At 37.2% G+C, this 12,132-nt stretch overlaps 2 protein-coding genes across 2 annotated transcripts; one reads left to right on the top strand and one right to left on the bottom strand.

Moving 5' to 3' along the window:
- Positions 1-5,161: 5,161 nt before the first annotated feature.
- On the top strand, positions 5,162-7,584 carry LOC114735691 (3-ketoacyl-CoA synthase 11). Its single transcript, XM_028923406.1, has 2 exons — positions 5,162-5,230; positions 5,468-7,584. Exon 2 carries the CDS (start codon positions 5,768-5,770, stop codon positions 7,298-7,300), a length of 1,533 nt encoding a protein of 510 aa, XP_028779239.1. The 5' UTR covers positions 5,162-5,230; positions 5,468-5,767; the 3' UTR covers positions 7,301-7,584.
- Positions 7,585-9,301: 1,717 nt separating this feature from the next.
- Positions 9,302-10,201, bottom strand: LOC114735692 (EG45-like domain containing protein 2). The gene is made up of 3 exons (XM_028923407.1): positions 9,995-10,201; positions 9,596-9,896; positions 9,302-9,491 (listed from the first exon to the last, which is right to left on the bottom strand). The coding sequence occupies exons 1-3, from the start codon at positions 10,098-10,100 to the stop codon at positions 9,485-9,487; spliced, it is 414 nt and encodes a 137-aa protein (XP_028779240.1). The 5' UTR covers positions 10,101-10,201; the 3' UTR covers positions 9,302-9,484.
- Positions 10,202-12,132: the final 1,931 nt, after the last annotated feature.

Genomic DNA, 12,132 nt, shown 5'->3' with positions numbered 1-12,132 from the left:
TAGCGAGAGGGAGTTGATTTGATTTGCCATGATTAGCATTTAATAAGATGATCGTGCTTTTAATTAAGTATAGAGTAGTTAACGTAGGACAGTAACTTTGACGTAGCGTAGGAATTTTTATGTTGTGAATATATAAACGTGTATCCTGAAATTAAAATTTGCATCTCTGGTAAATTCCTCCTTCCATCCTCAGCGGCCAACTAGCTGCCGACTTTATTAAATTTATATTCCAAGTTATGCGTAAGCCATCATACAAATAAAAGAATCACTTCTTCCCCACCCCGCAAGCTGAACACAGAATAATATGTCATGGCACCGAATCTGAAATAAATTAACTTTTTTTAATCATAATCATATAATTATCTGTTGAAAATTACAATTTAGAGGTTTGAGCACGTTCACTCTTTTTACACACATGTTCCTTCGTGCATCTAATAAAGTTTGGATCTTTTGGAACTTGTAGCTTTAAAAGTCTGGAGAGAAAGAAAAATTGAGTGGAAAAGAATGAACTTAACCGTTACGTGCATGCCTTCATTTCTTTTAACGTTATCATATACAAGTCAACCTGTTTTCTATGTTACAATGAATATAGGATCATCAAAACCAGAGTGCAGAATAGAATAATTAATTAAGCTCGTGAGGGGCGTGCATACAATATTTTTGGGATCAACGTACGTAGAAGGATTTGGATAGATTAGAAATTGAAAGGGGAAAACTTGAGAATTACTGAAGCTGGCGTCTTTCTTTAAACAACAATATGGTTGACTTTTCGGGTTAACTTGGCAGTCACATAATGCCCCCATGCAGGAACAGATAGATGAAGATGATCCACAAATTCCCAGCCATTTAGATACCCAATCTTTGTTTTGTCTTCTACACTTCATGCATGTTCACGATCCTCAACATCCCATGTGCCTCCCATTTGTTTTTATCATCAATTCTCCAATTTAAAAATAATATATAGTAGTATCTTATATAAAAGTAAAATATAGATATAAGCATTTTGTACTCATATTCAAATATAATATCCTTGTTGGTAGTAAAAACACTTGATTTTTAATTAAGTAAATGTGGTTGAGAGTTTAGGTAATTAAGTCAGATTACAAAAGCGAAGTTTCCATCAAGTAATGGTAAGTATAATAATGGGAAATCTCTTGGGCGGCAAGGATATTATATATTCTCAATCTTATAACTAACTATTAACACATTTTATTTCGATTTAAAATACATGTGTTAAGCTAGCATCAGGGCTGACTTCATCGTCAATCATTCAAATTGACCCCAAAAATTGATTATTTATTATTGTTATTATTATTGAGAACCTGTATTATTTCGCATGCTGATACGTGAAATAATACCGAAGTCTCCACCGGGTATGTTTGGCTCAATGAGAGGAAGGGGAGGGGAGGAGAGTGGAAGGATTTTAATATTATCTTGTTTGGATTTATAAAAAAAGAGGGGAGGGGAGGGAAAAATATTTTAATATGGACAATTTTGTTCTTATTTTATTTAAGATATGGGCATAATAGTCACAACATGACAAAATATGGGCATAATAGTCACAACATGACAAAATACTGCTCTTCCCTTCCAAATCCTCCCAATTTTGGAGGGGAGGTTGAGGAGGGGAAGGGAGAAAATTTTTTTTAAAATTTTCCCTCCTCTCTTAAAATTTGTGTGTTGTCAAACAAAAAAAAAAAATTAAAATCCCTCCCCTTCCCTCCCCTCCCTCCCTCCCAAATCCCTCATACCAAACACATCCTAAAGAAAGGACGAAAAAGAAAGTCATAAGGTTCCCTCATCAGCGAAATAAAACAACATATATAGTAGAGAATGGGGGCTTGTGAATTGCCTGAGACTGTTGGCACTTGGCACCAATTTTTCTTTTTTTATTTCGATATATATAGTTATATATAAAAGGGGTGATCATAACTGTGACCCGAAAACCCGACATCTGAGTTGTGCGGATCTTGGGTCAGAGCTCCTGTGTGGTCGTGAGCACCCATATCCCCATGCATCCGGACCAGAAGATCTGTCGGCGGCGTCGGCCCCTGTTTGCCCTTTTATTATGTTTCATCGATCATCGTAGTATATATATTTACATTATTATAAACACGTATACATATACGTGTGTGTATTCCTCCTTTATTATTGCGATTATTAATTAGTATCAATATACTATAATACTCCTCCGGTCCTTAATATAAGACCTCATTGTTGAGTTGGTTTTGATCCTAAATATAAGACTCATTTCTCATATTTATCAATTTTCTCTAAATTACCCCCATGGATACTCCCTCAACCATAATCAAATAGAAGAAGAAGAGGAATATTAAGAAAGATGATTATGGTATTTTAGGAAAAATATGTCACATTTTTTATAAATAACCAACTTACCTAACTTCTTTAATCTAATCAAATTAGTTAAATGGGTCTTATACTAAGGACCGGAGGAGTATTTGCAAGCCGTTGGCGACCCAAAAAAAGAAAAGACAATTCGCAAGCCACAGAGGAAATGCATCCATGTGGAGGATTGCTTATTGTTGCACCCGCACCCAGAGTGATGCACTGTGTCGCTTCATTGTCTTCCATGGAATCAGTAAATAATCATATAATAGTAAATGTTTGTTTCATTATTATTATTATTTTTTCCCAAATGAGACATTGTGGTTGATGAGTATTTATTGCTGGTAAAAGAGAGAAATTAAAAATGCAAGTATGTCATTAACGGACGAAACTGAGTGATCGTGTCATGATGTGCATTTGAAATATGCAGGGTGACTCACCTCGGGACCAGCCGTCTAATTGTTTACAGATATAGATGTGGACATGTTCAGTGAATGGCAGAGACATAGGTAAAAGACAAATAGAATTCAGAGCATCAACCAAAACAAGGGTGGGGAGGGAATCCATCTATGTGTTCAATTCTGTTCAGAAACACCTTACACACGCACATATCGTTATTAGTGACGCAGTTAGATGTTTAAGCCAACCATGTAAAATTGTTTTTTGTTAGCACCTGTCATCATCCAAAAAGCTGTGTTTTGTCTTGATAGATGATCTGCTTCTTATTATTATTATTTTTCTGGTTGGACATCACATGATTGGTCTCCAAATGTTAACATATTCCACTACGTACTGGTTCACTGATTATTGAGTGCAGTTATTGTCCCGTTTAATAATGACATCCTAAAGCAACGAGTGTGATTATAAGTACGAGTTCACTTCTGCGCTTGCCCATTGTTATACATGTTCCTATCTGCCATCATGCGTTCGATCTGTATTTGAAAGACAAGTGTTATAAGACCAGAGGCCTGTATTCATTATATTATCACATGAAAATAAGAAAATCTAGCATTTCCCCATCATTAGTCAACAACATACATTTGACGAATAAGACGACAGACGGTCAGTCAGCACCCCCCGGCTATTGTCAAATCCAAGAAACGGGCTGGCCCGATTAATGTGATTTGGGCCATTCACTGTTTTGGGCTAATGGGCCTGGCAGAATATTCTGGTTTTGGTCTTGGTGGTTGGGGAGGGGATGTGCTTGCGTGATTAGTTGCCCTCAGCAGCATCTGGCAAATGCCTAAATAGGATTCACGGGTATCAAATCCAGATTGGCATGTTAGATAGATGCAGTTTTAGGCCCCGTTTGCAGTTATATTTGAAATCATTTATACGCACATTTTATATAAGTTAAGATAAAACTCTTCTCATATCGTATTTCGTAAATCACGATTGAAAAACTGTTTATAAGTTACTACCTCCGGTCCTAATTATAAGAGCCAGTTGACTAATTTGAGAAAATTAAGAAAGGAAGTTAAGTTAGTTATTTGTAATAAATAGGTGTTATTTTTTCTAAAATATCCTTACTAATCAAATATATTGGTCAAAATTATAATTATTAGAATGACTATCTTAGAAAAAATTGAGTAAATATGAGAGACAAAGTGGATTGAGATCTTATATTTAAGACCAATATAAAAGTCAAACGGAGTCTTATATTAAGGACTGGAGGTAGTATTTTAAAAAGATCATTAGTATGTGAGGTGGCAAACCTAATTAAGACAGAGAACTTTGTTACTAATGCGCATGCACATCCTCCAATTAAGATGAATTCTTCATATCTGTTATTAGTTGCGGGTTAGGTGTGCATGTAGGAGGAGGACTGACGCGAGAGGACGGATGAAAACTACATCCCCACATGCTGATTGCTTCACGTTATATTATTACAACCATGTTCACTTGCAATTGCCCAGCGTGTTATCCAGATTTAATTGACAAAACAAAGAAGAAGAAGAGAGAGGCGCACGTGGATTCATGATCATGGGATTCAATATTAATTAATTAATATTGGTCCTCATATTTTGGATCCCATTTTCCCACACTCACCGTAAACTAGTCGTGGCGCATATGATCGTGACCTGGACTCGTTCTTTGTAGAGCTGTAATGTTGTTATCATCCCACTCACTGCCCCGCCCTCCTCCTCCATTTTTATTTGAAAACATTGCCTTCCCAGGCATTAGTTCATAAATTAATTTTGAACTATTCTCCTTGGATTTCCACCGCTCAAAATTCAAATCTCATAATAACAGTAAATGCCTTCTCCCCTCACTGTTTTGGAAGCTTTTCATTGCTATCATTTTTTTTAAATTGAAAAAGAAGGAAATAGGAGAATCGGCTCCCCAGTGAGAGACGCTCCACGTGCTGCATGCACCAAAAAGCTATTCCTATTTCTAAATGAAGGTGTCACCTCGAAATTTGCGTCCTCTCATTTTTTTCTTTCTCCTTTTCTGTCTGGAACTGGAATGGAATGCGTATTACTTCTTGAATTTGAAAAATGAATGCTTTCTACTGTATATTGTATAGTTTGCATTGTGAGACTCGTTCAAGGACCCAGTAACTGCGAATTTTAATATTTCTCATCAACATGTTAAATACGGTGTCAGTAAATTCAACAGAGCATCTGCAACATACAATTCTGAAAGAGGAAATCGGGTGTTTGTTCTGAGTAAAAAAATTTATTGTGGAATACGGAATTTTTCATCGTAAATATTTCCAACCGCTCTCTTCAATTTCCTTAAATCCTGTGCCGTCTTTGTCAGTTGCATTTCGCCAGAACCACTGTGCGGGCCTCGGGTTTCGCTCCCTACTCTGTTCTCTCCGTTGTTTTCTGAGGCCCAGCGGCCAGAGGAGGGTGACCCCTCTGAGATTCTCCATCTTGAGGTCGGCTTCCTCTTCTCTTTTCAAATCGATCTCCCCTGATAAGTATGGCGTTTTCCTTTTTGTGGTGACTGAGTATGGTGTTTCTTAATGTTTCATCATTATCTTGGTCATTGTTTAAAGAGCCTCGCAGTAAGATTCCATTTTTTCGACGATGAAGAAAGAGTCATGATGCTTTCTTTTCTTGATCTATAGTCGGCCCCATTTCTCTTTCTTGAGAACTTTCGTTCATGTTTGCAGGGTTGCTTTGATTCCTCTGGCATTTCTTCACTTGGTTTCGTCCGGGTGGTTATCCCGTCTTCTCGTCGCTATTTCTTTGACTCTTCTTTTCCCCCATTTCATTTGTCGCGCCCTGAAAGTCCCAAGCAAGCAAATTTTTTCTGGAGAATCAACCCGGGTCGTCAAGTCTTCATTTGACGGAAACTGGCTCATACTTGTTTCTCTTCCATGCATGATTGATATCGGCTGGAAATTTTAATCCCTGTCACATTTGATTCGTTCCATTCCGACCTGTTTCTCGGAAACCCTCTAGCTCTCAAGATGTCGGAATCAAATCCAAAATCTCTCTTGGTGGAATCTTCTTCACGAGAGCTCCCGGATTTCAAACGATCTGTGAAACTTAAATACGTGAAATTGGGATACCACTACCTCATAACCCATGGAATGTTGCTGGTTTTATTGCCTTTAATGTTTTTAATAGCAGCCCAAGTCTCTACATTTTCACTGCAGGATCTCCTTGACCTTTGGAATCACCTCCGATACAATCTTATCTCTGTTATCATCTTCTCTGCTCTGCTCGTCTTCTTGTTCACCCTTTACTTCCTAACCCGACCTCGCTCTATTTACCTCGTGGATTTCGCTTGTTACAAGCCTGAGGATGCACGCAAATGCACGAGGCAAATTTTCATGGATAGGTCAGGTTCGACTGGGACCTTCACTGAGGAAAACCTCCAGTTCCAGAGGAAAATATTGGAAAGATCTGGACTCGGTGAATCTACGTACCTTCCTGAAGCTGTTCTGAGGGTTCCTCCAAATCCTAACATGGAAGAAGCCAGAAAGGAAGCTCGGATGGTCATGTTTGGAGCCATCGACGAGCTCTTTGAAAAAACCCGGGTGAAACCCAAAGACATTGGAATCTTGATTGTGAATTGTAGTTTGTTCAACCCCACACCTTCTCTCTCTGCTATGATTATTAATCATTACAAGCTTCGTGGGAACATTCTGAGTTACAATCTTGGTGGCATGGGTTGTAGTGCTGGTTTGATTTCCATCGATCTTGCTAAAGATCTTCTTCAGGCCCATCCAAGTTCCTATGCTCTGGTCATCAGCATGGAAAACATCACCTTGAATTGGTATTTTGGAAACGATAGGTCCATGCTCGTTTCAAATTGCTTGTTCAGAATGGGGGGAGCTGCAATATTGCTTTCTAACAGGTGGCCTGACAGGCATCGATCAAAGTATCAGTTGGTGCATACAGTTCGAACCCACAAAGGTGCTGATGACAAGTGCTTCACTTGTGTTACTCAGAGAGAGGATTCCACTGGGAGGATCGGTGTTTCTCTGTCAAAGGATCTAATGGCAGTTGCAGGGGATGCTTTGAAGACCAACATTACCACTTTGGGCCCTCTTGTGTTGCCAATGTCTGAACAATTGCTCTTCTTCGCCTCTCTGGTGGCCAAGAAAGTTCTCAAGATGAAGGTGAAGCCATATATCCCCGATTTTAAGCTGGCTTTCGAGCATTTCTGCATTCATGCAGGAGGACGAGCCGTGCTGGATGAGTTAGAGAAGAACCTGCAACTAACGGACTGGCACATGGAGCCTTCAAGGATGACGCTTTACAGGTTTGGCAATACTTCGAGCAGCTCACTCTGGTACGAATTGGCTTATAGTGAAGCCAAGGGAAGGATTAAGAGAGGGCATAGAATATGGCAGATTGCATTTGGATCTGGATTCAAGTGCAACAGTGCAGTTTGGAAGGCTTTGAGGAAAGTAAAACCAGCGAAGGAGAAGAACCCTTGGATGGATGAGGTTCATCAGTTCCCAGTTGATGTTCCTAGGTTCGCAGCCATCTAGACTCTGTGCAGCAGCATGTTTTGCAGCTCTGTATTGGAGATTTGGGCCACGCCTCTTTAGTTTAGACCCTATTTCCACGAGAGAAGGATGTTAGGGATAAGGCAGTAGCTTTGCCTACTTGACGAGCTTGGAGTAGAACAAGATTTCTAATGCTTTTAAAAGTGTTGTGCTGTTTTAGTTGTTGGTGTGTTACTTTGATTTAGATCCTGTGTTCTTTATGTAGTCTCCGTGCTTTTGTATCTTTCACTCTTGGTTGCTGAATTCAGTTTTTCAGTAAGACAACACACAGGATAGCGCTGAGGAGATTCTGAATTATAATCCAAAATGCGACTTGGGCAAATAATTTCATCTACTTTCATCAAACCCAGACACGGACCAGCGATCCTCAAATCAAGATATCAATTAAAATTCACCCCAAACTAAAGATTCCTTCCTTTACAGATACGGATTCAACCAATGTGCAATAATACTATTTATGAAAATAATTGATTGATTGATGAAATAGGGCAGCGATGGACCTCAACAGTCATTATGCATGGAAAGTGGTTCTAATCTTGACAATAATATACTGTCTCTGCTTCTTAATATAAGAACTAGTTTAACTTTTAATTTGATATTAAATATAAGACTTCAATATATTTTGTCTCTAATATTTATTTATTGTTTTTAAAATAATCCTTATAATAGTTACACTGATAATTTTTACTAATACATGATTAGCAAGGGTATTTTAAGAAAGACAGCATATAATTATTACAGATAACTAACTTAATAACTTTTTTAATTTACTCAAATTAATTAATTAGCTTTTATACTAAATATTCAGGGTCTAAATTGTTATATTCGGCTAATGAGCAATCAACCTTCAGAATGTCTGGTGCTGATTTCCGTGCTCCTTGCCTCGCCTTTGACTCATAATCTATTTTGTTAACCCAAAGCCCATATCAAACATTTGGAAGCGTCAAGTCTGCACGCGTGAAAGCGAGTTGCGGCTGAGTTTGGCCGTCACCCGCGTTCCCAAGGGAGAGTGCATGAAACGGTTGGGTCATAGCGGGAATTTGGTCAACTATTCATGCATGAACGTGATTATTGCCACTTTTGGAACCAGGAAAATAATATATTAAATTACATACAATATGAAATTTACACCCCGTTTCTTAAACTATGGACCAGGCGTGGAATTCGCTTCTAATTACAAGTTATATATATAAAAAATAAGGCTTGATTAATTTCTCTATTTAATTTAAATATTATTAATAAAAAAGGTGAATTCTTAGGAATTTTATATTTTACTCTAAATTGACCGAGTAAAATAGTTGAGATCCACACGGTAAGAAAAATAGTTTTCACAGGTGGCGAGAATAAGCGGGTGAAAAGATACCGAAGAGTGAAGATCCAAAAGCTTGGATCAGTATCGGATTGAGATCTCATTTTTTCTTGAGGATGCCAGTCAAAGTTTGACCCGTGGGATATAAGATAATGCTGTTTGACCTCTCGTTGTACTTATTGTCAACGCCTCCTTTATTCAACCGCCTTAACTCCTCCCATTTTCATTTTTGCAATGTTCCACAATTTTTTTATGTATACAATTATGCTTCTACGCTTCTCACTTTAGCTACGCAACTAAATCCCCATCTATAAATATCAAACATCCCACGTCTAGTTTATTGATAATTGATTAACTCTATTTTTTTTAACTTTATTTTTATCTGCTAAACAAAAAGTAAAATAACACATTCATATTTATAAATAACAAAAAATTCTCTTCCCGTCAGAGGAGCACATATCCATGCTCTTAAAACAAGAAACCTAGACACCAAAATTAATCCGCATATAAAACAATTCGTTAATTTTTCAGTCAGAACTGAGTATCACAGTAATATTCTTTTCGCTGATAGTACATGTGAATGGTGATAAATATTCGCCGCCAGAGATGATGAGTTGACGTGCCCTCTGCCAATGATATCATACTATGTAATAAAGTAAGAAACGCACAAGTCGCCAGGATGATATTAATAAAATAAGTTTAACAGTTATGCTTACGGGCTGCGTACAAGTAAATAAAACTTGGAAAAAGCCTCGAATGGTTGGGAAGAGAGAGAGATACCCTGCATATAAGGCCCTGATTGGGCTAAAAATACAAACATAGACTCTTCCTCAATTGCCGTTATGATCAAATTCAATTCAAACCCTGCAAATGGCACAAATTAAAGAAGGCCACATGAATGATTAATCCTGATGAAGACATATTAAAACAGGGCTATAGCGAGGGAATTAAGGAGAAAGAGAGGGTACTGTTGGAATTCGATGTTGATGAAGGAAGCGGAGGAGTTGGCGATGGCGCGGAAGGCGGTGGCGGAGAGGACCATGGAAGTGGCGTCGGAGGAAGCACGAGAGCGAGAGGACTGCGCTCTGTCCACGATCTTAATCTGAATGGTCTGACCCGCAATGCAGGTCCTCGGCGCCGCAGCACTTATACACCTCACCTGATACTGTCTGCCGCACGCCGCCCCATTGTCCCATATTCCCTCCCCCGCCGATCCGAACATGTTGCTCGACGGAAACTCCGACGCATCTCCTCCGAAGCACGCCGTCGCTGTTATATATCCATAAACATACATATCGAACTAAACATCACACATACGCTTTGGCAGACAATTAACACGCGCGCACACATGATGAATAGGGACTTACGTAGAAACGGAGGGCCGTACTGGGCGGCTGTGCCGACATCGGCGTCGGAGGAGTGGGTGAAGAGAAGGATGAAGTAAAAGAAGAGGGAGACGGAAGGTTTCCACATGATGATATTGATGGGGACGTAAGGCTGAGATTTGAGAATAGGAGGGAGGGATATATTTCTGTTCGCAGAAAGTCAAAATGATCGGCTCCGCTAACTAACGTCCACCAGAAAATTTTCAAACTTTGAATCTCTCCGCCCCTCACATGCATGCTTTCTCCGTTTACTTCCCTCGTCTAGGTTCCCGATTATTTTAACAACATTCAACTCCTCCGTTAATAAATTCTGGTATGAACCTGATATACGAGTATATTCCTTTCTAATCAAATCAGATCTTTCACGTTTATTGTATTATTAAAGAAAGGGATTCGAAAATAATTGTTGTGGACCTTCAAATCTGGTGTTTGTGTGCACTCCTCGGCTCCTACATGTAAAATTATGATATTTGATACACAATTAATCTTTTTATAAGTTGCACTATGTATGTATGTTAGATTTATTTATTTTTTTCATTTTTATCTCATTGATTAAATGTCTCTTTATTAGTTATCGTGCATATATTGACTAGGAATTATATTACCTTGGGTCTTAATTATAAGACCCTCTTTTTTTTCCCCTCACAAATCCTTTCTTATATTTTTTTTGCTGGCCATTTTCATAAATAACATATATTTGAAAAAATCAATATGTTTTTATGTATTTATTATACTTTTAATTAATTTTAACTTAGTTTTAAGGGTTAAACTACATTCAACACCCCAAAGTACTTCTTCATGTGCATCTAACATTTTAAAGTATTTTATGGTATATCCAGCAGTATGAAATTTTTTTTTTTCAGTTTATTCAATACTATCAAGTATTGTTTCGTGTATCTAGCACTCTAAAGTATTGTTTAGTGTATCCAGCACTCTAAAGTATTGTTTTTAGGTGTGTTCAGTACCCAAAAATATTTTTTAGTGCATCCAACATTAAGGCAAAAAAAATATATTTTAGGGTGTTAGAGCTGGACACACTTAAAACATATTTCGGAGTACTTGATACACTACAAAATACTTCAAGGTATTGGATATACCTCAGAAAATATTTAATGGTACTGGATGCACCTTAACCCTAGTTTTAAATTTACCTAAGTTGACTTGTATATTGGATGGAAGCGGATTATGTTCATGTTATTGTATTAATTTGATTCTCTTGATCACTGTATTATATTACCTCCAATTTTAATTATAAAATCTCATTTAAATTTATAACTAAGATCTTATAATTAAGATCGGAAGTAGTATATTCATGATAATGTTAAATGGGCATTATTGATAAAATCCGGTTGATGCTTCCCTTGCCGGCTTTCCCTGCCAATCCATTGGTCGGTATTTTCTCTTATCGGGCCAAAGACAGACCCGGGTCCATGCTCCACCTTTCCCCCCTTTATTATAAAACATTTTATGCTCAAAACATTCTATGAAGTGAAAGCTATGGATATGAAATTTTGATCACTACTAAACTAAATTATAACCCCACTAAATTGCATCGTGATTTTGTTGAATAAAATAATTAATAAGTATATCCAAGTATGTTCATTAACCATGGATTTAATCAATTAGGCGATGGGGGAGGGAGTACTGCTTGGCGGAGTCTTACTGACGGGCACGCAACGCCATTGTGTTTATATAGCTACTAATTAACAAATATCTAATTTTATATACTACTTTCAGTTTTTAATATAAAAACTAATTTGATATTTAATTTGATTATAAATATAGGATTTCAATTCACTATACCTTTTATATTTATCTTTTTTTTAAATAGTATTTATAGTAGTTATATATGTTAAATATTTTATGAAATGATTATTCTAGTTAAGACAAATAATCAGCAAAGGTATTTTAAAAAATAAAATTTGTTTATTATAAATAATTAACTGAAATAATTTTTTAATCTATTTAAGTTAATTTTTTAATTAATATTTAAATTAGTTCATTAGTTGTTATATTAAAAATTAGGAGTGGTACGCCAAAAAGAAATATCTATTGGAAGTTCTAAGAACCTTAACATGAATGATAATCTCGGGCTGTGGATTTGATTTATTTATTTTTTG

Source organism: Neltuma alba, unplaced genomic scaffold (genome assembly GCF_004799145.2).
Source record: "Neltuma alba isolate B1F8T4 unplaced genomic scaffold, ASM479914v2 tig00013249_pilon, whole genome shotgun sequence".
Taxonomy (NCBI): domain Eukaryota; kingdom Viridiplantae; phylum Streptophyta; class Magnoliopsida; order Fabales; family Fabaceae; genus Neltuma; species Neltuma alba.
Note: the sequence above shows the minus strand (reverse complement) of the source record. Positions and strands in the feature narration are given on the sequence as shown.

Coding starts and splice junctions, on each gene's coding strand:
- LOC114735691 (XM_028923406.1), top strand. CDS start 5,768: ATGTCGGAATCAAATCCAAAATCTCTCTTGGTGGAATCTTCTTCACGA.
- LOC114735692 (XM_028923407.1), bottom strand. CDS start 10,100: ATGTGGAAACCTTCCGTCTCCCTCTTCTTTTACTTCATCCTTCTCTTC. Junction 9,897..9,994: donor GTACGGCCCTCCGTTTCTAC/GTAAGTCCCTAT, acceptor GATATATAACAG/CGACGGCGTGCTTCGGAGGA.